Below are 26218 nucleotides of genomic sequence, written 5' to 3'. Positions count from 1 at the left end.
GGGAGAAGGAGTTTCGCTGCCCCCTTCCTGCCCTGAAGAGGAACATCTGAGAGCTGCATGTTCCCGTGTGGGGTCCTTCCATATCTTGATCTGGAGAGTGAGCGAGAGAAACGTTTGGAGAACTACGAGTAAGAACATTTTAAAATCTTCAGAGGACCCCCCAATTGTAGTCTTCATCCTGGGGAAGAGAAAAATTGGGATTCTGTGCAGGGACTGCGTTAGCATTGTTTAGTTACCACTTGGAGAGGTTTTCCTGCCCCACACAAGCATGCCCTGATCACCTGGAAACCTCATCGTTCCAAGCCCTGCAGGGTATTTTCCCTTGCCCTGGAGGGTAGTTTCCCTTGCCCTGGTAGAAAGAGACCCTTACCCAGATAAAATCTAAGAACTGTAATTTACCTCAGGAAACAGTGAGAACCGATGTGAAGTGTGCCAGTGATTTTTCAAGGAAATCTGTCAGTAAAGTTTATCTTTGGCCATTCCTCCAGAGTCTCTGGCGTGCTTTGTTGGCGCTCACATCCCCCTAAGGGAAAGAGCAGGGCTACCTCTGCCAGGTACCAGATACAGTGTCAGCTCTGCCACTCAGGGCCTTGGAGGAGAAATTGCTTCGCTCCGCCAGTAAAAGGACCCGGCCCTGGGGTATAGGAGACTTGTCAAGAGAACTAGTATGAGTGGATCCAGCCCCCAAGAAATAAATACAAATCCTTTTATGGCCCCATTGGAGTGTGGTTACCACTCACAGATGGGATTACATATTTATGTATTGTGATTTATTAAGTTTTGAAAAGCATTCACCCAAGGCAGGGGTCAGCAGATTACAAAACATTGGTAGGCATGACAGATCAATACAGTAGTCTCAGCAAAAAACTAGTGAACATATATATATATATATAGGTATTGCAGCCAGTATAGACAAATAATAAATGGAACGCTTATAGAGATAGTAACTTTAGCACGAATAAAGTAAAACAATAACATGAGAACAAGTGAAATAAAAAAAGACACACATATAGAAGGAAACATTGGTACAAATAAAATAACACAATAGACAGGTAAGATAAATAGTATCTGCACAGTAGATTGCTGAATAAACTGAGTTTCCAGCTAATGTCTGTCAGTGTATGTGGCATATTATAGTCCGAGTGTGTGCGGCTAGCAGTCAAGCACCATATTATTAAAAGCCTGGCAAAAAAAGCCAGCCTTTCACCTGCTCCCTGACGTGGAGGTAGTTCTGCGTCAGGTATAGCTCTTCTGGGAGGGAGATCCAGAGGGAGAGGGATACTCTTGAGAAAGGACAGCGATAGATATTGCAGTGCTTTATTCCTTTGGTAATGGAGTGACTACGGAATCTCCTTGAAATGTCCTTAGAGGCCTCAAAGGTGTATAGAGGGGTAACTAGCTCTCTTAGGGCTTTGAAAGTTAGGCGGAGGGTTTTAAACGTGGCTTTACAGTGAAGCTTTTGCAGAACGGGTGTCGTGTGGTTGCACTGTTTCCAGCCCTCTAATAGGCGTGCTGGGACATTCTGAATCAGTTGAAGCTGCTGTAAATATTTTGTTGTCAGATCGCTATACAATGCATTACAGTAGTCCAGCCATGATGTTATCATAGCTCAGGCTACTGTGGTCAGACTTGCTTTCTCAGTATATAGACAGACACTGGGCAGGCAATATTGGGCGAAACACCTTTTGACATATTTGCACTGCTTTAGCCATGAAGCCTATGCTGTGAAGACAGCAAACACAGGCACAAACAGCTCAGTTTTCTATCATGTGACGTGCGGCATCACTGCAAGATCTGCAGCTAAACTGAATATCTCCTGTGGATCTAATGTAGAGGGCAAAGCTCTTGAAAACTAGTCTCAAAGGAGGAAATAATTAAACTACCCTGCACTGGTGCAAAACTCCACAAGTAATTTTTGCATGGGAGGTTTGCATCAATAATATCAAAGTAAAACTACACATATACTTTTGCTTTGATTATTGCCACAGGAAAAAGTACCTACAGGGATCTGAGCCTGCTTTTTCTGTGGGTACTTTTCCCAAACATCATACCACACATACGGGCCGATACAGAAAACCGCGTGGGAGAGCCGGCGAGCGCCCACTCTCCTGGGCACGCGATTCACTAAGGAAAGGTATGCAAATTAGGGCCCGCGGTAAAAAGGAGGCACTAGAGACACTAGCGTGTCCCTAGCGCCTCCTTTTTGACAGAAGTGGTGGCTGTCAGCAGGTTTGACAGCCGACGCTTAATTTTACTGGCGTCGGTTGTCAAACCCGCTGACAGCCACGGGTTCAGAAAACGGATGCCAGCAAAATTGAGCGTTCATTTTCCAACCCGTGGGCAGATTTTTTTTTTTTTTAAGTTTTTTATTTTTGGGGCCTCTGACTTAAAATCATAGCGATATTAAGTCGGAGGGTGTACAGAAAAGCAGTTTTTTCTGCTTTTCTGAACACTTTCCTGGTGCCGGCCAAAATTAACTCCTGCCTTTGGGTAGGCGTTAATTTGTGAGAGTAAAATGTGCGGCTTGGCTGCACATTTTACTTTCTGTATCGTGCGGGACTAACTAATAGGCTCATCAACATGCATTTGCATGTTGCGGGTGCTATTAGTTTCGGGGGGGGGGGGGGGGGGGTGGCCGTGCGTTTTCGACGCACTATTACCCCTTACTGTATAAGGGGTAACAATAGCGTGTCGAAAACGCACGGCCAAACGCGGGCTAATGGTGCTCTCGGCTAAGCGCACCATACTGAATCGGCCTGACAGTTTTGAAAATCTAAAATTCCATGCTTTCCTGCTTACTGCTTTCCCTGCCCTGCCCCAGGGAATGCCTCTACACTATTTAGGTTGTTCCAACACACATACTTTGACCTGCATAGAGGGTGAGTCATTTTAAAAAGTCTATTTCTGCATCTAAAATGATTTTTAAGCATAGAAATGGCTTTGTAAATTGTCATCAAGTGTTTTTGGTTAGTCCAATAAAAAAGTATTATTATAGCTTGTTTGTTGACCTGCATTCCCAGTTTAATTTACCCTTTTGGTTACTTCCATGTTTGGCCGTACCTTGTATGTTTTGTTTTAATCCTGTCTGTTTCAATGCTACATCTTAATATTGCTTTGAGTTATGCTTTTTTTTTTTTTTTTAATATTGTGTATGTTTATTGTAACCTGCTGAGATCTGTGGATTGGCGGGCTGTGAATTTTAAAAATAAATAAATCTTGTCCCTGGTTGGGAGCTCAACTTACAAATTTAACTTTCCAGTCCCCCTTCTCACCTCTTCCCAGTCACGGACTGACTGCCTGAACCTTAGGCAGGTATTAAACAACCTGTGATTAACCTCGAGAGCATAGGTACAGCCATTTAAAAAGCAGTGTTCTAATCAGGTGCTTCGGTTTGTGGAACTTTGAATGGCTGCAGAACATACCGAAAGTGTTTTGATTCCAAGCTTGCTTCAGTGAAGGGCTCTATTGGTTTCAGAAATGTCATTTTTCCTTGCTTTCCATGAAAGATAATTGCATGATGGCCAATTGTTTCATATTCATTGAAGTGTCACAAGGGAGTTTAGAATTACCTTCCCGTGATGAGATAACGTTTTCAGCGGTTTGAAGCACATAAATGTAATTCCCTAAATAAAAATGGTTCTGGAAAATCTTATCAGCAGTCCCCTCCAGACCAGATAATGGCATTAATCAGTTCTGAGCTGATTGCTGACACACATTAACGTTTTGACATTTTGAGCGTGCGCGTGCATCTGCCTTTTATTGTACAGCTTTAGTATTTTATTATTTCATGTTGCAGTAAGAAAAAGTAATGCTTTGCTTCATGTTGCAAAACCGTTTAGCTACTGGCAAACCAAATTGCTGACATAGCTTGCAGCGTGCGGTTCTGGCTGTTTAGGCAACAGTTTAAAAAATAACAAATATCATTGAATTATTTTGCCCCAAAACTATGGAGCAGTAAGGTTTAACTTTATAAATAAACAATTTTAAAGTCTCAGGAGGAAGAGGCCGGCCTGCTGGGAAGATTCTCGCTTGGAGAATCTTCCCAGTTTGAAGCTCAGTTTGGGTCCTCTGCTCCTCAGCTTGGCCAGTGCTGGAGCTGCTGCAAAGGCAACATTCACAGCCCTGGTGGCTTGATTTATTAGCCATGATTATAGGGTTCTGGAAGGAGCTCTGGTGTATGGCCCCCCCGCTGAGGACTTTCATTATAGGGTGATTATAAAATAGGGGGAATCATCCTCAGGAAATTGCAGGTGTAGGCTCATGGCACAAGGATCCCAGCACTGGTTCTGACGGAGCTGTAGGCCCAAAGGAGCAGGAGGAAACTATTGAGTCAAAAACAAAAAAGTCCCAGGAAGAAACAAAGTCCAAAGTAAGGAAAAGCTATACAGATATGTTTCAGAGACCTTGGGCAAGTCTCTTCACCCTCCATTGCCTCAGGTATGAACATTTACTAAGCTGCATTAGGACTTTACTGTGCAGAAAACAGCATTTACCATGCAGCACATGCTTCAACACTGAGGAGCTGCATGATATTTCAAATACTGCGCGTTATCTTCCCCTGGAATTCAAATGAGTTGATTTGCATGCAAATGTATGCAAATGATCTCAGTTGAGTCTTTACTAATCAAACAATGTGGCTTGCCTCAAAAGTTGCAAGCCACTTTGCTTCAAAGCCTCAAAAGGTTTGGATAACTTTCCCCTGGAGCATCAGTACATTAATGAACATTCTGATGCTCCCAGGATATACGCTTAAAGGGCCCAAGCATCCTACATACTGGCCAGTGGCCACTGTCTCCATTGTATGCAAATCTATCCCATGCATATTCATTCTGGAAATCCTAAAAACCAGGCCTCTTTGTGGTTCTTTAAGACTAGATTTGGCCACCTCTATATTATATTAAAAAAAATAAAGTAATTTTCCAACCTTGCTTGGGCCTATAAAATTTATGCTGAAATTTAGTCTTCTCTGAATTGTGATTTTGCCTTTTCTGAATTTTACGTTTGTTTTTGTTGGACGCTGCTTAGGAGACCTGGCATAAACAGGTAATAAAGACATAAATAAATAAATATCCAAATTTTCCTTTCCTTGAGTCCTGCTACACCAATCCAGAATTGTGGTTACTAGCAGGTGGAGACAGAAGACACATCCTTTTTCAGTGACATTATCATTTCGTATATAGGCTGGTGCTGCACTGGCCATGGTCAATATTCTTAGGTCAAAGCAATGGAAAATACCAACTGCCCCTAAAATATAATTAACTTCAGGAACAATACAGAGAGACTTCATGAACAGGAAGGACAGAGGAAACTCTCTTGTCTGTTTGTCCTGCTTAGAAAGCAAAACTCTGCTCAGCAGGGACTGTATTCCACTTATCTCTGTACGGCACTATGAATACCAAGCAGTGCTAAAGGAGAGATAAATAGCACAGAAGAAGCAGCCTTGAGTGCACCTTGAAGGCAAAGTCAAAATTTTCTGCTGAACCCAAGGTTTGCTGCCAAAGAAGCCAGACTCCACATGCGGTGTAACATTGGAGAAATCAAATAGAAATGTATTTCCTCCTCTGCTGAGCAAAATGAAAGGATAAGAGATGCATATTTCTAGAACAGATACATTTCAATCAATAAACTAAAAATATAATGCTTTCTTCTACCTTTGTTGTCTGGACATCTGGGGGTAGACAGACATATCTGGCTAACTTAGAAGGGATATGCAGCAGCTCGGCTCTGCTGCTGAGTATCTCTGTAGTAAGCGCTCCTTAGGTGTACAAGTCTTATACATCTAAGTTGCTTTTGAACAGGTCTAATTTAGCTGGACAAATTATCTGCTTAACACTGACTTTTGCTACTTAGTCATATAAGTTATCTGGCTAAGTAGCAATTCTTCTGGTATGCCCACCCCCATATCCATAGGTCCTTATTCTCCCTCTGCTCTCAGTTCTCCAGATCTCAGTTCCCTTTCCCCCCAACATTCTGGTACAAAAGGTTATCCCCTTTCCACTCCACTCCAATTCCCCATCCACCACCCCATTCCCTCCCTCTGCCCTTCCTTGTTCATACACGTGGCTTGGAGGGCTTAGGCTCCCTGCCTGCCCTTTATGCCCAGGGCACATCCTTTTCAACCAACAGGGCTTGGCCTGCCCTGCCAGCCCAGTGCTTCTGGGGTGCACCTTCTTTAGCTGGCAGGGCTTAGGCTCCCTGCTGGCCTGCTGCTCCTGGGGCATTTTTGTCTTCAGCTGGTGTCTCTGTCTGGACTCCTGCTCCTCTCACACCCAATGCCGTTGCCTTCAACGAAGTGAATGCTGTCCCTGCTGCCAAGGCCGATGCCTCTTCTGTCGCTCCCGTGGTGCGCAGTTTGAACTTCAGCTGTTTGAACCATGTTTGCTCTGGAGTCCTTTCAGTTCAAACAGCTGACATTTGAACTGTGGTGCTGCAGGATCAACAGAAGAGGCACTGGCCTTGGCGGTAGGGACAGGACCTGGCCTCGCTGCCACTGGGCTTTTCTTTTTGTCTGCGGCCCTGCCACCAGGCATCTCGTCCTTCACTGCGGGCTGGATGATGCCGACAGTGCCCAGGGCAGCCCTCAGCTCATGGCACCCCAGGCAACCGCCCAGCTCGCCCATCCCAAAAATTGCCTCTGACTCTGGAGAGAAGGGCTTTGCCATCAAGGCAAGTCAGGAGTCAAAATGCTTCTCTCAAATATAAAACACAAAGGGACAAAGAAAATGTCTACAGATCTTCCCAAATATGAATTTAACAGAAGCTTCTAAAAGGTCCAGGGAAGAAAGGAACTCCTCATGCCTCACTGCCAGAATGACATAGCAAGGGCTCCAACACCAAAGTGGGGCATCCCAAGACCTCTGCCTCACTTCTGACTGAGGGAGCACCAGAGGAGACCTGCCTTTTTCTTTCGGAACCCCAAATAGGAGTAATAAGCTGAACCATGAGCCTTGAGTGGTACTGAAACACAGCTATCAAACTCCGAAGCTTCTCCAGAGCAGCCTTTACCACCCACTTTTGGAGAGTGCCTTGTAGGGATAAATCCTCCAGGTACTGGAACAAAGGAGTGGCAACCTCTAGGGACCACCTGTCACATACCACAGCAGAGTCACTGGCCTGAGAGGGTGAGGAATCACTCAAGTAGGGCCACTGTAACTGGCTGCCTGCCAGAATTGATTTGGGTGGGGGAGGGGTGGCACACTGCCCCCTCCATGGGCTGGACGAGTATCTGGAGAAATCCCTGTATCAACAATTGTCTTTATCATCCTACGACTGGGCCGATCAATATCTGGACAGAGTATAACCTCCCTGGGCTGACTCTTCTGACATCCCCAAGGCCACTGTGGCTTCATACAGTCCTGAGGTTGGTGGACACTATCCTCTGGGAATCTCTGGTACTCAGTCCTCCCAGATCTGGTCCCCACAGTAACCCTAAAAGGGAATTCCTACTAAGACAGGCCTCAGACTTTAAATCTGCTGTCCTGTCTTGCTGTCCACAGTCAATACCATGGCGTCAACCCAAAGGACAAGCAGGAACAAGCTTCTCTTTCCAGAATAACCTGAGAATGAAAGATCCCCCTTCGGGGCACACTGTCCTTATTCCTGGTTTTCTCAGGTTCTATCCTCCATCATGATCAGCTCCTCTGTTGGCCACAAGGGAATCTGGTACAGGAGGCCATCTAGCAGCCCAAGGTTCACTCGCTAGCCTCAGGTGGGAGGCATTACATCCCTGCGTGGAAGAAGATTCCCACTACGGCTTTTGGACTCCAACTTTCAGGAAGTAGCACCCTCACAAAATGTTTTAAGAGCCTGGACTGAGAGGGACCGGAACTCAAAGAGAAGAGCAAACGGTACTTTCTACTTGGGGCCTGGGCACTTTCCCACAAGCACATCAAGAAAAGTAAAACAGGCCCCTGTGCATGGCTTAAACTGCAGGCCTTCATAATGCCTTTCACATGATGCCATCTGCAAATGAGTCCTGTGCTGAACACCCCATCTCTGAATTCACACACCCTGTACACATGTATACATGAAACAGTTTCTCTGTGCTTGGTCGCCTGCTTGGCCCTCTAATCAATATCAGAATGAATGGATAATATGTGGCCTCATGGGATACCCCAAACTGGTGACTGGCACTGCTAGTGTGGACTGCCGAGGTAGCAGAGCTCTCTGCTTCCCTTTGCCTTATGGCTTTTCCCATGTGTGGGACAAAACATTTAAATTTCTGGCTCTCTTTAAATAGCTGCAGAGTCTGCCACCAAAAATGTTCCCATCAGGCTGTGGAGATCCCCTTAAGGACTTATTGTCTCCAAAACTGCAGCAGCCTCCATCCAAATATACCTCTGGGAGGGGAAGAAGCTGGAGATGTTTGACTTTACAAAGGCAGGCCAATTTCCGAAGGCTGTGGGTCTCACCATGACAATAAATACTTACCCCTGCTCAGAGGGGCCCCAGAAAGAAGGCCCTTCCCTGCTCACGACTCTGTCATGGCAGCTGATAAAGGACCGCAGCTGACTATAATTTTTATTTCAATAAAAGCAGCTTTACTGCGGTTCAGAAAATGAAATTAAACCCAAGGCTCAGGTAGAGGGAAACCTGCCAAAGGCCTCCCCTAACAGATCTCTCGAATCTCAACCAGGCTCAAATGGAGGCCTGGGAGCTGCCCACAGGTTCTAGCTACCTGCCAGGACCTGCTCATCTAGGCCTCAAGGGAACATGAGAATCACTTTACAGATGCTGTTCAACCAGGCCTCAAGGGAACCTGAGAATCACTTTACAGATACTGTTCAACCAGGCCTCAAGGGAACCTGAGAATCACTTTACAGATACTGTTCAACTAGGCCCAAAGGGAACCTGGAAGTCGCTAATCTGACACTGTTCAACCAGGCCTATCAAAGAGCCTGGGAGTCACTTACTTGACTCTGCTCAACCAGGCACACAAGAGGGAGGGAGGTTCTGGGATTGAGGATGAGGAGGAACTAGTAAAAGGGAGATCACAGGAGTCATGATCTAGAGAAATGGGAGAAGTAGGAAGAAAGAGAGGTTCCAGGACCTGGGGAATAGAATCTGAGGTCAAGGGAAGGGGAATCCTAATTGTAGTGGAGGAAGAAGGAAGTATTCCTATCATGTTCTAGTTCTGCTCCCCCTTGCATCTCCATCTCCTTTCTAACTTCCTACCCAATCTGGCACATATGCATGCACACGCACACACACACACACACACACACACACACACACACCAACAATCCCTTCTCTCTCACACACAGAAACACTGCTTCCCATTTCCCTCTCTCTCACACAGAGACACTCCCCCCTAGTCTATCCCCTTTCATCCCCCAGCTCCTCTCTTCACCTTTCAGTGATCTGTCTCTCAGCCCTTACTAAACTCCCCAAACTGATCCCCCTTTGCTCCATCTGCTCCAGACTCACCTCCTCCCTTCCATTCCCTGAATGACAGTAAGGGAGGAACTGGATTAGGAACAGAGTGGCATTTTAATCTGCTATGTCTGCTCCAGTCTCAGCCTCCCTTTCCTATTCCCTGAGCAATGCCTGGGAGGGGAGAGGCTGAAGCAGGAGCAGGCAACAAATCTTCAGCAGGCCTACTGTCCCCTAGATTTTAGCCACCCTATGCCCAGGACTAATGTGCCTATTGGCAAAACCAGGCCTAGCTGGACCACCAGGGCCTTGTCTATCAGACTGTAGGAAGGGGTCAGAGGTCTGAGTGGGGGCATTCAGAGAACTGGGGATGGGAGAGGGGTTATTTTGAAACTCAAAGGAGGTGAGGTTTGGGACTGGGGCAGGGCCATGTCCTCACTATTTTAATTATTTTTATTTAAGGTATTTTTCTGCCGCCTTAGCACTTATAGATCTAACTGGCTTATAAAAAGTAAGGCATTCAGAATCAAATCACAGAAAATAAAACAATCAATAAAAACAATGAAGTCAACTTCTGAACAGAAAACAGTTTCTCATTCCACTTCCCTGTTGCTCAGCCAGAGTCAGCAAACGCCAGCTGAAATAGAAATGTCTTCAGCATTTTCTCAAAGATTGTTGGACATGATGCCAATTGTAATGCCGCCAGTAAATAGTTTCAAAATTCAGGAGTAGCAACCGAAAGTGATCTTTCTCTAGTCTCCACAAGATGTGTGTGATGTACTCTCGGGACATTAGCAGGCCTCCTGAGTAGATGCCAAGGTCCTTGATGGATTATAAATCCTTAACAACTTTGGTTGCTTCAAGCAGTGGAGGGGGTGGGGTGGGAGAAGGGGGGGTCTCAATAGACTCACAGGGGTTTTACTTGACTGGAGAGGCCAGTATGTGGGCCACTTGGGCCCTTTAAAAGATGGCAACCTGAAATATGGGACCACCACTGGTCAATACGGGGATCAGCTAAGCTGCGGCATTTTACCACCAGATCCATTAACCTGCAGTATCCAGTACTTGAGGTTAGTGAATCCAGCAATATTTTCCACTCTGGGGAAAATACCACTGCTTAGTAAATAGACTTCTTAGATTGTAGGTCTTCTGGGGACAGGAAAATGCCTATAGTTCCTAAATGTAACTTGCCTTGTGCTACCAATGATAAGGTGTGTGCTAAATCCAAATAAAGAAATAAATATCAAGAACAAAAGTATGATACTTGTACACACTACTTTGGTAACTTTTTTGAATAGTGTTTTGAACTGGATGATTTACTATGCATGTAATATTCAGACCAAGCCTCCCATGTTAAGGAGGCAGTAATCAAACTGCTCACATTTCAGCAAACTCTACAGGTAGTTTTTACATGTGGATTTTGCCGATATAATCAAAGCAGAACTACATGGGTAGCTTTGTTGTGGTTATTACCCTGTGAAAAGTATCCACACCAATGTGTGTCTGCTTTTGTGTGGGATTTGTTTAAAGGTAGTTTTGGTTACAATCAATGGTGTCAGTTTCAGGGTTGTCTGATGCCGTTTTCAAATTGGGATTCGGCAGGGTAGGAGCGATTGGGGATTTGGAGAACCCGCACAAGAGGTGATTGGGATGTGAGGTGGCTCACAGGGGAGGGTCCAGGGGAGGTTTTATTTTCTAAATTTCAGTGGTGTTGACTTAATCATCATCATCATCATCAGTGTTTATCTATGACACGCTTTTCCAGCAGCAAGAGTACAAAGCATCACATTATCAGTGTTCAGAAATAAGATTTAAATTACAATAGCAAACTGAATACAATTTAACAAAACAAGTTGAAAAAAGGTATGGCTGTACCAGAATATTACGATCTAATGATGCAGACTTTCATTTTTTTTCCTGATGGGGTTAGAGCGAGTAGGGGCAGTTTGAAGTTGAGGAGTGTGCCACTTGATGAGATGCATTGCCGGATCTACTATATGACAGAGGGCTGCTCAAAGGGCTCAGTTAGCGTCTGCATAGGGTTGGGGTTTTTAGGGATGGCTGGAGCTGAACACCTCCTTGAAGAGATAGGTTTTCACATATTTTCCTGAAAGTGAGGAGGTCTGGGGGAGGGAAGAGATAGGTTTTCACATATTTTCCTGAAAGTGAGGAGGTCAGGGGGAGGGAGATTCATAGCATGGGGACAGATCCTGCCTGGTATTAGCAAGATGCTTGAACCTTGGAGATGGTATCACAAGGCAGGCCTGAGACCATGAAATTTGTTGCTTGGAGGGTTTGTAGAGGGTGAGGAAGCTGCTGAAGTATGTTGGGGTTAAGGTTTTGAGGGATTTGTAAGTGAGGGTCAGGATCTTAAATTTAGTGTGATAAAATGTTGGTAGCTAGTGCAAGCTTTTCAAGCTTGGCGTTATTTGGTCATGTTTGTGTGCATTCATTATTATGTAGCCAGCGGCATTTTGTGCTAATTGTAAGCAGTGGTTTAGGGATTTCCTATATACAGAGTATTACAGCAGTCCAGGTGCGAAATAACAATTGCTTTGATAGCAGTTACAAAGACTGTGTCATTCAGTAGTGGACAGAGGTGGTGAAGTTGATGGAGGTGGAAAAAGGCTACCTTAATTACTACATGGATTTGGGCCTTGATGGCCAATTTGGAGTCCAGACTTGTGAGCTGAGGGTGAGTGTCATTCCCTCAAAGATTACTTTATGAGCACTGCTATTACTAGCAACGGTAACATGGAATAGACTTAGTTTTTGGATACTTGCCAGGTTCTTATGGCCTGGATTGGCCACTGTTGGAAACAGGATGCTGGGCTTGATGGACCCTTGGTCTGACCCAGTATGGCATGTTCTTATGTTCTTATTGATAGCATCTCCATTTTTGTGGGGTTTAGTTTGAGTTTACTCAGGCATAGCCAGTTTGTAATTTTTTCCAGCATTTATTTATTTATTTATGGCTTTTTTTTATACCGAAATTCGTTTGCGCCTCACATCGGTTTACAATAAAACAGATAGTGTAAAATATATTGGAGATAAGGAGAAATAGGAAAATATATCTCAACATTATAGGGAAAGGAGGGAGGTTGTACAAATGGGGCGGGGGGGGGGGGAAGGATGAGCAGGGTGAGGATTTAGTTAATAAGAGCTATTAGCATTTAGTTAATCAGAGCTATAGCATGGTCTTGGTTTATGCCTGTCGGAATCACTAATAGGATGTCATCAGGGTAGGAGTAATGGGTGATTGGCAGTCTTAGACGAGCTTGCTTCAGGGAGCTAGATAGATATTGAAGAAGGTAGGAGAGAGTATAGAGCCTTGAGGTATTCCACAGGAGAGGGTTTGAATTGGAGGAGGCTGTCCCCATGGAGATAGTTTGGTATAATCTTGGAGGAAGGATGAAAACCAGGCAAGACCGCACAATATCATGTAGTCAGGTGAGAAGGAGATTGTGGTCTACATGTCAAAGGCTGCTGAGAGGTCCAGGACTATGAGTAGGGCTGAGTTTCCATGATCCAGACATAGATGGATCTAATCAACCAAGCTTAGCAGCGTGGTTTTGGTGCTGTGTTGTGGTCTGAAACCTGACTGACAGGTGACCAGGGAATTAGAGACGAGTAAGTGTTCATTTAATTGGGTTAATATCACTTTTTTGATTACTTTGCCTAAGAAGGGGATGTTTGAGACAGGACTATAGTTATTCATATCATTGGGGTCAAGCTTTGTCTTCTTTAAGGCGGGTTTTCCAATTGCCCTTTTTAATGCAGCTGGAAGTTGGGCTTCTGTTAATGACGCATTGGTCATGGTCTGGATGCGAGATGCGCTTGGATTGCTTAACTAGCTAAGAGGGATGGAATCTTCTGAGCAGGTGGTTGGACTGAGGGTGTAAAGAGCTGCAGGGTTTTGAATTCTTGGCCTTGTTAGTGTAGTTCAGGAGCCCTGTTGGGGGTTATGCTGGCTCATGAGGATTTGGGGAAGCAATGGTTTAGTAGCATCCCAAGTATTTGTGGCCAGGGCCAGGTCTAGTCAGACTTCCATTGGCAGTGAATAAACCCACCCCAGTTACACAGCTGTGCTTAAAAATAGTAGCCAGCAAGGAAGTACTGTTCCTAGTACAACATCTCCCAAGTATTTTCAGTGAGCTTTGAATGACAGTAGCACCAGAAGGATTGTTAGCTGGCCTGGATCTCTCTCTTTCTGCTAGTGGGTAAGGGAAACTGTACCTTTGACTAATTTGGTCATTTTCCCTCCTGCATCTATAAGTCAGGAAATATCTGTTTGTGTTTGCCATGGCTCCCAGCATTAAAGAATCCTTATGAGCATTGCTATTGAGCTGCCGGGTTTTTTTTTCTCTGACAGAGGATTGTTTACAAGGAATTTATGTTATCCGTTGATAGAAGGCAGAATGTAGTCAAAGAGGGGGGCGGTAATGTCTGTTCTGCATGTGAGGAGATTTGGACTGTCCTAGTCACTAGTGTTTTCTCCAGCTCAGTTCGGATATGAGTTACCTTGTCTATGAAGAATGTGGCTAGATTGTTACAGTGGGCCTTAGTTATGAGGGAGAAGGGTATAGGGTTGGGTAGTCTAAGAGTTTGTTTATTGTCCAGAAAAATTTTCTGGGGGAGTTTTCTTCTTGGTTGATTGTTCTTGCATAGAAGGGTTTTGTTTTTGGCAATGGTGAGTGCTATACAGTAGGCTAATTGATATCCCTTGCAGTCATTTTTGTCTGGTTGAAAATTTGATTTCCATCATTTCTGCTCACACTTTGTTTCTTCTCTCTTCATTTCTAATAGCTCAGATGTGAACCAGGGGGTTGATTTGGGCTTTTTTGTGAAAATGGTTTTCTGTGGTGCAATTTTTTTGATGGCTGTTTTCAAATCAGTGTTCCAGTTGTCTACTAGGGTAGATGCTCTCATTGGTGCACTGCAAGGCATCTAGAAAGGATTCTGGGTTCAGGTGTGCTGTTGGGCGGACACCTTTAGAAGTCTTCTCATATTTGGGTGTCTTGGTTGGAGGTGGGTGTATTCAAAAAGTATTAGGTGGTGGTAAATCCAGAAAATTGGAGAATCTGTATATTCTCGGAAGGATTATCATGTGGCAGTTGCATGGGGGTGAGTAGCAGGTCAAGTGTATGACTATCCTTATGGGTTGGTTCTTTGATTAACTGGGTAAGGTCAATGGAATTGAAAGAAGCTAAAAACTCCTGAGGGAATTTGAAGTGTTGCTCATCTACATGAACTTTGAAATTGCCCAATACTAGAGTCCTGGGGTGTTCTAGTATAACTTCTGAGATCAGTTTATGCAGTTGTACAGAGCTTCTTTACCATTTGATGGTGGTCTGTAGATTAGGAGCAGTCCCCATTTGAGGTGGATATCTGCTTGTGGAAAGATTTCATTTAGGGGGGTGGTATAAGGTTCATCGATGTCCTGGAGATAATAGTTACCCCCCATCTCTTTTTGTTTGGCATGGAGTATGCAAAGGTATAGTCATGAGGAAAGGTTGATTGAATGGTGGGAAGTTAGCCTCATGAGCCCACGTGTAGGATGTCAGCTTAGTTATCAGTGAGGAGGTTGTGCAGGTGGTTTACTTTGCACTAAATGGAGCAAGTGTTTAGAGGCAGTATTTATAGTTTAGGAGGGTTGTTTCATCTGGGTTGTGCTCCATTCCTGAAGATGGTTTCTCTTGGTGAATGACAGAGATTTCTGGGTGGGATTTTCAGTCTACATTGCCTAGGTTTATAAAATGCTGTATGCCTTGGCTAGTGATGGTGGTTATTGGATAGATATATGGGCAATATATAACACATCCTCTAGTAGGTGATGAGGTGATGGTACCTGGGCAGGAGAGCTAGGTGGGCTTGAGGGGACATTTTGGCTGCATGGTGGTATGCATGAAGGGGTGCACAAAGGGGCACACTTTTTGGCGTACCACTTCAGCACTGGGCCTGTCTGAGCCAGGCCCTTAAACAGCCGGTCTGCCCTGGCTGATGATATCAGCGGGGGTGGCTCCTGCAGCCGGCTTCTTCCCTCACTGCAGAATCAGGGAGGTGTTCTTTATGGTGGAGACAGGGGGGAAGGTGCCTTATGATGGGGGAACAGGCTGGCGCCTCACTCTCACCCGATGCTGTCCTGATGGAAAAAAAGATCAGTTTCCCACACCAGGCCCAATTTTGGCAGGGAGGTAGGGGAACCTTCACCTTTGTTTCCTGTTGTTTTTCTTTTCTGTTTTTCCCTGTTCCTTTTGATATTTATTGTGTTTTAAATAAACAGAACAAAAGCAAATAAGCATGAAAGAAAACAAAAAACCCTGGCAAAAAAAGAAATAAAATGAAAACAGGAAACATTTTTTTTTAGTGCACACCCCTGGTAATTAGGAGCTGCAGACTGAAAGTACTTGTAGGTGAGAAGGAGAAGCTTGAACTCTGTGCAGACCAGAATGGGGACCCCAGAGCCTAGAGCCCATGCTAAAATAATTACAACCATAAGGTACAAAAGGCTTGGCTCTGTAGACATCTTTTAGAGGGATATGCAGACTAACAATATTTGTTTCTGTTTGTTTTTTTTTTCATTTCAGGGATTTTTTTCAGGATTTGCTTCATTTTATGCTTAGTTTGGTTCCTTTGCTGAATCAAGATAAACGTTAAATTAAAAAACAAAACAAAAACAAATGCCTCCCCCCATTTCGGTCAGCCCCCTCCTGGCTCCCTGTCACTCCCTTACACTTTTGTGGGATTTCTAAAAGTGAAAGGGGCAATTGCCAAGTGGTTTTATGGCTGTAAAACAATGTGGCACAGCCTGCCCTAGACTGGCACCATTTCTAAATCAGAACTGATCAGACAAGTGAGACTGGGAGTCTCTTCTGTACCTTTTACGCTCAGAGAGCCCATGGAAGGGGTAAGAGCCCATGGGGGTTTGTGGGGTTAAAAAAAAAATGTTTAGGACATAGTACACGCTGCTGAGGACCCTGTCCCCCATATCATTGGGAGGGTGTGTACTGGACGGACACAGGCACTGCCAGCCTACTGATCTAGCCAGCTCCCTGAGAGAAGAAAGGAGAGAGTTTGCTGCTCTGATTCCATCTGCAACAGTCAGAGCCTGTGTCCTTTGGCTCAGTAAGTTTTCCTCCTACCCTCTGATGAGCTGCTGGGCACTCCGGCCTCCCCACCCCCTCCCCAATTATTGTGAAGGGGTTTATTGGACCAGACGTTGCCAGGCAGCTTATGCTAGTGGCTCATGTAAGGCAAGAGCTGAAGGCAAGGGCCCTTGGCAGGTCCTTATGGGGTGAAGGATTGAGGGGCGAGGGTAACGATTCCAGTTTTATTAGGCAGGGGCATTCATGTTCTGGTGCCACGTATGCCTAGGCAGGTAACTAGATATGAACGTAAGCTTGCAACAACTGTTAAGTCTTCTGTCTGTACTTGTAGGTTAATTGCATCATATGGATAATTTTATGATTGCTGTTTAATTCCTGTTCAGTGAAAAACAAGACAGTCACTATTTTTGATTTGTTGATCAATAAAATATCTGATGTGTGTATTTTTACTGAGACATGGCTTCTCCTGCAGGGAGATGTAGCTTTGTCTCCTGGCTATAAAACCTATTTTTTTTTTATCAAGTAGTGGGAAAAGGGGGTGGAGGTGTAGCTTTGATCTCCAAAACAAAATGGTTAATTTCTCAACTACTGATTGACCATCCAAGGGATTGCCATTGCCTGTTGCTGCAATTGAACATTCTTGTAAATTAGCAATTTTAATAGTCTATTGTCCACCCAGTGCATCCTCAGGGAACTTAGTTTTATTGATTGAACTAATCTATTCCTTGTCACTGTGTTTTGTGCAATTACTTGTAGGAGATTTTAACTTGCATGTTAATGACGTGACAAGTGCTCTAGGGAGTCTAGCACACATCTTTTTATTTTTGCTGTTAAATTTAGAATTAAGTCAATTGGTGAATCAGTCTACCCATTGTAATGGGTAATTTTTAGATCTGATATTTGGTTCTACATGTTTGATGAATGATTATGGTCTGAGGTTAGATCAGATTTGGGAAGTTCCCTGGGGAGGCTCCTTTGATTTTTCTCTCATTTCCACCCAACTGGATTCCAGCATACTGGTCCAGACTACCAACTATCAGATCGATACTCTAAGGCCGCGGTAGAAACAATGCGGCAGTGTCAGGCGCACCCTTGTTCCCCGCACGCACAGTTCTCTTCACCTACCGCTCGATACTCTCTTCAAATTGCATGCAAATGCATGCCGCAGCTGCGAAGGCATGACATCACGTTATGTGACTGCCTTGAGCGCTGAAATCGCACGGGCATTCATTCACTGCCGGCGGGGGCCGTGCATTCATCCAGGCAGAGGGAGCCGGCGGCCGCTTTCGCCGCCGGCTCCCTCTGCCTGGATGAATGCACGCCCACCCGGCCGCCTTGAGCGCCGAAATCGGGAGGAGAGGAGAAGGGAGAAGGGACTACCGTAGCAGGCCCGAGCCTTGCTACTTTTTCGGGGTTTTTTTTTTTTGCTTCGGTTGGAGGGGACAGGACTGGGGCTGCACCGGAGACCGGACGGGGCCTTGAGCACCAAAATCGCCCCTATTTTTTACACTTTATTCCCGTTTTAATTTTCGAACACCACACTAACACCACACTAACACCAAGTAGAGGGTAGGCGGTAAACTAACAGGTTAAGGACGCGGCAAAATAGGGGGTTACAAAGGAGATAATCTGAGCGCGCGTCACAGTATCGGAGGGGAATAGCTAATTCCTTCATTATACAGCTAATTCGTTCATTTACATATCATATACATGCTGCGTGCGGAAAGGGTTATGCGTCTGTTTTAAGAAGCGCTAAGGACGCGTGAAACTGGAGACTGTATCGCTGGATCGCCTTACGCGTCCGAATTGTGCGCTCCCAGCACGTTACAGACGGGAAATCTTCAACCGCACGTTACAGTATCGACCTGTTTATGAGAAATACATTCAGCCTAGTGGACAATATTCTCAGTATAAGCAGATTATATTTAGTTAAAATCTTTATAATGAGAACATGCTAAGCAGAGTACAGGTCATAACAAACAATTGAATCAAAACAACACAATGTCAAGCATTCTGTTTTATGACATTAAATAGTAATAAAATCAGACAGGGACAGCAGCAATAGCCTCTTGAAATAATATTACCTTCAGTCTTTTTTTTTTAAACTTTCAAATCAGTTTTTTTTTTATTCCACTTTTTGGCACTTCAAAGCGGATTATATTCAGGTACTGTAGTTATTGATTTTAGATCTTCTGGTAACGAGTTCCATAGTTTGGGACCAACAATGGAGATAGCACGATCACAAGCCTTTGAAGATGTGCCTCTTTAATGTTGTGAGGCAGATCATAGTATCTGAGAAGGAAAATATTTTTTAAATAGTTTAGACAGGTATTCCGGCGCATCGTCTTGTAATGATTTAAATATAAGCAATATGATTTTTAATTTTACATGCTGAATCACAGGCAGCCAATGCAGACTTTGCAGAACAGGAGTGATAGGTTCATATTTTGGCATTTTTGTGATTAGCCTCGCAGCAGAATTTTGGAGACACTGCAATGCTCACAGACGGATTTTACACAATCCTATGTATAAGGAATTACAGCAATTGATTGCTGTTAGAATAAATGTTGGACAATTGTTTGAAAGTCTTTCTCCTCTAGGAACGGTCTAAGATGACAGGGCTGTTTTATTTTTAAATATCCATTAGATAAACCAGATCTAATTTGGGGGATATAATTCAGATGTGAATCAAAGTGAATACCCAAATTGCAGATATGGTCAGAAAATCTTATATTAACACCTTGAATTGATAGTTCAAAATCTGATGATCTTGGCTTTCTTGATATCTAAAGTATCTTGGTTTTAGCTATGTTTAGCACCATTGATTCAGATGCCTTCAGGAACCAGCTTTCCATTGGATGTGAATGGAAGTTGATGTAGATGAACTGATGGAAAATTGGCATTTGAATATGGGTAAAGCTTTAGATGCCACAGTATGGCCTGGGATTAAATTAAATCCTCCAAAATATAGCTGTTATTTAGATGAGCTATATCAGCATCTAGTTAGTTAGGAAAGATCCATCTGCCAAAAAGATGAGGAGGAGGATTGCCAATTGCTATTCTGCTAAGACTGTAAAAGCTAAGAAAGCTTATTATGACAAACAGATCATTGTCAGCTACAAATAATACATGGGAATTGTTTTTATTAGTTAGAAAGGTGTTTGGTAAAGATTTGCCATCTGAAGACACATTTTATGCTTGACTGTGAAAGCTTTGTTTCCTTTTTCAAACATAAGTGGCTAACTTGCTTGCCACCTTAATTTCATCATAGCTGGATGGCTATGTTATGAGGGGAGAGAGTTAGGATTTGAATCACTGAGAAAGTCCTGGGGTAAAGTTCTTGGAATATTTTAAGATTTTTCATTATCCGAGTTTGTCTGTTCTAAGAATGAAGTCCACCATATGTGCTTTGGACCTCTGCCTGTCAGGGCTTATGAGAGAGCATCAAGAAGAGAGTTTACAACACTAAATAAGCATAGTGAATCATTTTCTTAAAGAATAGATATTTACCTCCCCACCTTAAAGAATCCATAATCTGCCCTTTCTTGAAAAAATATGGGCTTGAACTTGCTAAATGTAAACATTATCACCTAGTGGGCAATATTCCATTTTTGGCCAAGATTATCAAAAACTGGTGATGACTTAAATTACTACATTGTTACAGTAAGGTTTTATCTAACTTGCAAGCTGGATTTCATAGGGGTAACTGGAACCAAACTCTTTTGGTTTCAGTGCAAAATATTTTGCAGCTAGTAGATGAAGGTCAGCAAAGGTTGGTGGAAACATTAGATCTTTTGGGGTAGCCGAGCAACTTTCTTAGGCTGGAGGCACAGACACTCTGACTCCAAATTTCTAGTTTTATTAGACACTTTCAGCATACAAATAGGTAGACTGCTTACCTTTAGCAGTGCACCATTACCTTAATACAGAGATGTATTCAGGAGCTCCTTCTTCTGGAGTCATGGGGGACTCCTGATCCCAGCTGGGCTCAGCCTCTTATCCTGCCTCAGCAAGGTCCCGCCCACAGCATTCTGCATTCTCTCTCACTTTGGGTTTTAAGGCAAACCAAGTTTCTAGCCTGGCCCCACACAGGTTAAGGAGGGGTAATAAGGCTACTTCAATCTTTTATATGCTTTTGACTTGGAAGACTATGTTATTTTGGTAGGCAGATGTAAGTTGTTGGGTCCAAAGATAAGGATCTTCAGAGGGTGATCTCATTCTTAACAGATCAAACAGAATGCATAAAATCCAGGAACATCATTTCAGCCATGGGCTTGTCTTACAGTATCTCTCAGCAACTGTGTCTGTTTCTAATTCTATTCAATATCTTTCCACCTACTTTGTATTTTAATCCATTCATAGGTTTACAAGGATATATCTAGGCTGATGATATCTGGTTGGTAGTACCACTGGATCAAAACCAGAACAATGCATTTACCCAGTTTAAATTGAATTTGGAGGTCATTTGTAACTAATTTAGTAGAAATATATATATTTTTAATATTCAGCAGACAAAGATTTAAAAAATTGGGGTTAATAATTTATATAAACATAGAAAAATAATGGCAGAAAAAGATCATATGTCCTTATCTGCTCATCCATGCCAAATGCTCAGCTGTACAATCCCTACCACTCCCTCAGAGATATCTTGTGCTTGTCCCATGTTAACCTGAAATCAGACACTGTCCATATCTCCATCACCTCCATTGAAAAGTTGCTCCATGTATCCACCATACTTTCTGTAAAGAAACATTTCCTTAGATTACAACCTCAGTCTACCTCGTTTTGCCCTCAGCCCATGATCTCTTGTTCCAAATTTCCTTTCTATTACAAGAGGCTTATCTGCTGAGGTATTTAAATGTTTCTATAATATCTTCCCTATCCTGCCTTTCGTCTAAGGTATACATGTTTAGATCTTTAAGTCTGTTGCTTTACAACAAACACTTTACGTATGTAATGCGGTTAGCCATCTAGATTTGTGGATTGGTAGATTACAAATGCTACAAATATATAAATAAATAAACATTGAACATTTTTTGAAGCCACTCTCTGGATCAACTTCATCCAGTTTATATTGTTTTGAAGGTGCAGGCTCTAGAATTGTACACAGTATTCTAAATGAGGTCTCACAGGGACTTATACAAGGTCAATATCACCTTCTTCTCTCTGTTGACCATTCCTGTCTCTTTGCCATCACCTTATCCACCTGTTTGGTCACTTTAAGATCATCAGATATGACCAACCCCAGATCCTGCAGTCCTTATTTCTCTTTTTAGAGGGATTTATGATTCTCTGGCCTGTACAGAAGTTGTAAAATCTTTGGGGGCACTGTTGGACTTAGATTTCACTTTAATAAAACATATTTCCTGGGTGATTTCTCTGACTTTTGCCAAGTTAAAGGTTAATAGGAAATTGCATCCATTTCTGAATGGTCATCTGTTCATAATGGTGGTGCAGTTCTTTTTTGCTTTGAGCAGCAATAAGAATATTTGAATCACAAAAGTCAAATGATTATGTCTGAGGCATATTATATATTATTGTTTTTGCATTTTATTGTTATTTGTTTTATTTTGGAATCCATTTAGCATGACAGAGTCACTATAGACGGAATACACATGTTTTAAATAAATAAATAAATAAATAAGCGTGTTATTTGAGAAATCATTAGATTGAGTGATGTTATGTTTACCGCTTGTGGGATGGCCCTGCAAGCGGCTTCACTCATCCTGAATGCTGGCAGCAATCTCAAGCTGCTGGACGCTGCCGATCTAAGATGCTCCTTCCTAGGTGTGAGAGGGTGAGATGTTAAAGGGCCCACGGCGGGAAAGGTTTGCGGCGCCTTCGGATGACTTCTCTACTTCTTGCCCTATAAAAGGGCTCCTCAGACCTTCTAGCCTTGCCTCAGCAAGAAGGTCATTTGACTCTAGTCTTCAGCCTTGCTCCGCTATTTAGCCTTGCTCCAGTCTTCAGCCTTGCCTCACCCCAGTCTTCAGTTTCAGCCACAGCGTTGTTTTCAGCCACAGTCTTGCCTCTGTCAGTTCTTCAGCTTCAGCCACAGTGTTTGTTTTCAGCCACCACTTTGCCTCCGACACACCTCCCACTTCCGCCATAGCCTCAGGGACTTTTCCATAGCCTGACTCATGCTAAGACTTGCTCACCTGCCATCGGCGCAGACTTTAGGGCCCAGCTCACAAAATTGCACCAATTGCACCATGGCAAGAGAGATTCACACATAGGTTATTCTGAACAAGGGACAACTTTCCTGGTATGCTCTGCAACACTCCATACACGGGCCTCCCTATGAGACTCATGCATAGGCTGAAGATTATACAAAATGTGGTAGCCACATTCATTTTTTGCTGTTCGAGATAATTCTGCTGTCCCATTGCTTCTTGCTTTATACTGGCTACCAGATAAACTGCATGCTCAATTTAAGACCCTATGTCTGATCTTTTGGTCAATGCAAAATAACTTACTTGAGCGAGAAATTAGAGTTGTACATTCCTGCATGTTGCTTACAATCTAGTGAGAGAGTTTTTTTTGCAGGTTACTTCATTTAAGGAGATTGGCAGAGCCTGTTATATGGCTTGTGTTGCGTTGGAGGTGGATCCGTGGCCTGAGGTGGGGTTGACACTACCCGCAGGGCAAGCCCGACAAGTCCCCACCGTCGGGAGGCGGAGGCCGACTTGACCTTCGCCAAAACCAGCCTGCGTTTCCTGCAGGTTGAGCCCTTGGGTGCCGGGGCCAGCTGGTCTTAGGTGGGCCTCCATCAGATGACTCCCAGTTGGAGAGGTAGTAGTGATCCAGGAACCCGAAGAGGTAACAGGAGGATTGCAGTGGATCTGGACTAGGCAGGGATCCAGAGACCCAAGCATCAAGAAGGACCAGGAGCAAGAACAAGTGGCGCCTGGGTAGTAGTAGGCTGGAGCCTGAGGAGGCCAAGTCCAGGAAGACACCAGGAGACTAAGGGCGTCTGGGCAGGCAGTGGGCAAGGCAAAGTACGGAGGTCAAGTAGAGCGAGAGTCGAAGCCAGAGGTTAGTCCTGAGCATGGTCCAAAGGGTAGCAAGGGTCAAAGCCAGAGGTCAGTCCAAACTAGACTAGGAAGGGATCAGGAATGAAGTCAGGAACAGGAACCAGGAATGAAGTCAGGAACAGGGACCAGGAACAAAGTCAGGAACAAGCAACGAGCACACACCAAGCTTGGAGACCTGTTGCCAAGGCAAGGAACTAGTGGCGGGCCCTGCCTATATATAGCCTATATATAGCTCGGCGCATGCAAGGCCCATTTGCGCGTGTAACCCCTGTTTTCCCTGCGCGCAGGGGATTTAAAATTTAGCCAATAGACACAAAGGCAGGGAGGAAATTAAGCAGATTCAGACGGACTAATACAGGTTATAAACTATCTAGGCAATCTTTACAGCCCCTCCCCTTTTCGTACAGGAAAAGGGGAGGGGCTTGCCCTTTAAAAAACGGCAAGGCTCACACGCCTAGAGAGCAGCAGGACACTGTATATCAGCATCTCCCCATGGCACACGTGGGGACACCCGCCGGGAGCTGGGGAGGTCCATAGTGGAGCCAGAGAAGGCCGAGGACGCAAGGGAAGCTCAGGAGCGTAGGTGGCTGCCCACAGCCGCGACGGAAGATGGGCCAGGACCAGGAGCTAGGCACCGGAAGTGAGTAGGCCCGGGCGTGGGTCTGCCGCGGACGGGGCCCGCAACAGCTTGTTCGATCTTAATAGTCAGTCCCTCACTCTGGAATAAGTTACCAGAAGTGCTTAGCCCGGAATCCTTATGATGTTTAGAAAATGCCTTAAAACTTTCCCAAAGTGGATTCCAAAAGATGTCGTGTAGCAAAGCTGAATTATAACTATTGTTAATGATCTTAGGCCTTGTATTCTTTGTCTATTGTAGATGTGTTTTTATTTTTGTTAAGTGTCAGTTTAGATTTGTTGTTTTATTGCATATTATTTGATGATACACACTTCTTTGAGTGACCTTCTGAAGGCTGGAGAGGCAGTTTATAAATATTGCTAAATAAAGCAATAAATATTTGCCAAAATGAAAAATCTGAACATTTTCAAAGGCACTACCGGTAGTTCTTTGGTTCGTTTGAAATTAACTGAATCGAAAATGGGATTTTTCAATTTGGATTCAGCATTCATTTCAAATGAACACACATCCCTAATCTTCCATCTGTTATGGCACACCAGAATAATACTGGTCTTATGCCTGATTGCCACTGTGCTTTGGAGGTGGCAGCTCCCTTTCAGGGACCCAAAGATTACACATAGGTACGTGGATGAAACAAGTTATATCTGTTGCAAAATAGTATATATAATTCCAAAATATCCAATCTGACCAACTATGTTGTGCTTTAATGCCTTCTTTTACATAAAAATAGCAAAACAATTTAATTAATAAACGCATGTTCTCAGAAATCTTTGACTATAATATGTTGTTACTTTGCAACAAATGCAAGCTAGCTCTTTTAGTCTCCTTCTCAATCAGCCTTCCTGCCTTTCAGGTGACCTCTGGCATTGTTATACATAGTATGCTAATTGCTTGATTTGTTGTCCATAATACATTTTCTATTCACAGTTCAGACAAGAGACAAGATGGAAGAAGTATACAAGAACGTGGCATCTCGAGGAAAGGACATTGAGGAGCTTTATGAAATGAACAGTGCCCTATTAAAATTGTTCAATCGAACAGAAGGGTGAAAAGAAGGCCTTCGGTTATCATTCACCATCAGCTCTAAACCTTCACAAACGAGGTTGTGTCTATTGACATGTACAGGAAGAAAATCGTTTTGGTGGACGAGATTCTACATGTCTTGACCTGCCCAAGTTTTCAAACCTAGATATGAAAAAGAAATGCCTAACAGTCAACCCAATAAATTTCATTTTCAGTGTATGCCTTGAGTCTAGAGTGTATTTCTCTGTGTCCACAAATGTTATTTTATTATATTAGTTTAACGTATCAGGCAGTGACGCTTATGAACAGCAACATGCAGGTGAGCTGAGGAATGAGGCTGTCTGAACCTGAATTAATGCTCCAAAGATATGTAAATGCTGGAGTTCATGTTTTGTCACATTTGATGATAGTGCAGTGCTTTGAATATATAAATATTTAGCAATTCTTTTTTGCTTTGAGTCCTAAGCAGCAATAAGAATGTTTGAGCCACAAAAGTCAAATGATTATGTCTGACGTAGAGCAATGGATTGCAGAATCGAAATGTGTTACTGAGTCTTGTACTGTGCAGGAGATCATTAGGATGAAGTGACAACTATCCTGGTATGCCCATTAAGTTATGAGAAGCTGAAGCTCTATCAGGCACTACATAAAACAGATTCTGTACAATACTTGTGGAAGAATATATTGTTTTACATAGACCAGCAATTTGAGTTGTTAGTCTTTCAGTATTTAAAACTACATTCCTAACCTGTGCACTAGGTATCATACATGTTTTTGTCACCTAAATGAGATGTTACAGTATATGTGTTACTAAACAGATCAAGAGGCAATAGAGAAGGGCACAAATGACAGAATTTACTAGAAACTTGTGTTTCCATCTAGTTATTACATGCACACAGGTGCAATTAAACGATTATATTAAATATTGCAATGTGATTAAAACAGGTATACATTGTGAGGTCAGTATTCAAAGGTAACTGTTCTGGGTAACTTTTCATATTGCCTGAACAAATTCTGAGTTTTAAATTTTCTACCCTGCCAAGAGG

At 43.5% G+C, this 26218-nt stretch overlaps 1 protein-coding gene across 1 annotated transcript in view; it reads left to right on the top strand.

Annotated features, from left to right (window-relative positions):
• The window catches only part of LSMEM1 (leucine rich single-pass membrane protein 1), a 62168-nt gene extending 36777 nt beyond the window's left edge, over positions 1-25391 (top strand). The window contains exon 4 of the mRNA XM_029616237.1: positions 25077-25391. Coding sequence (XP_029472097.1) covers positions 25077-25198 — 122 coding nt within the window. The 3' untranslated portion in view covers positions 25199-25391. The remainder of the gene's footprint in view (positions 1-25076) is intronic.
• Positions 25392-26218: the final 827 nt, after the last annotated feature.

The sequence above is a fragment of the Rhinatrema bivittatum genome, chromosome 9, assembly GCF_901001135.1.
Source record: "Rhinatrema bivittatum chromosome 9, aRhiBiv1.1, whole genome shotgun sequence".
In the NCBI taxonomy this organism is placed as follows: domain Eukaryota; kingdom Metazoa; phylum Chordata; class Amphibia; order Gymnophiona; family Rhinatrematidae; genus Rhinatrema; species Rhinatrema bivittatum.
The sequence above is the reverse complement of the archived record's forward strand: the minus strand, read 5'-3'. Positions and strand labels throughout refer to the sequence as shown.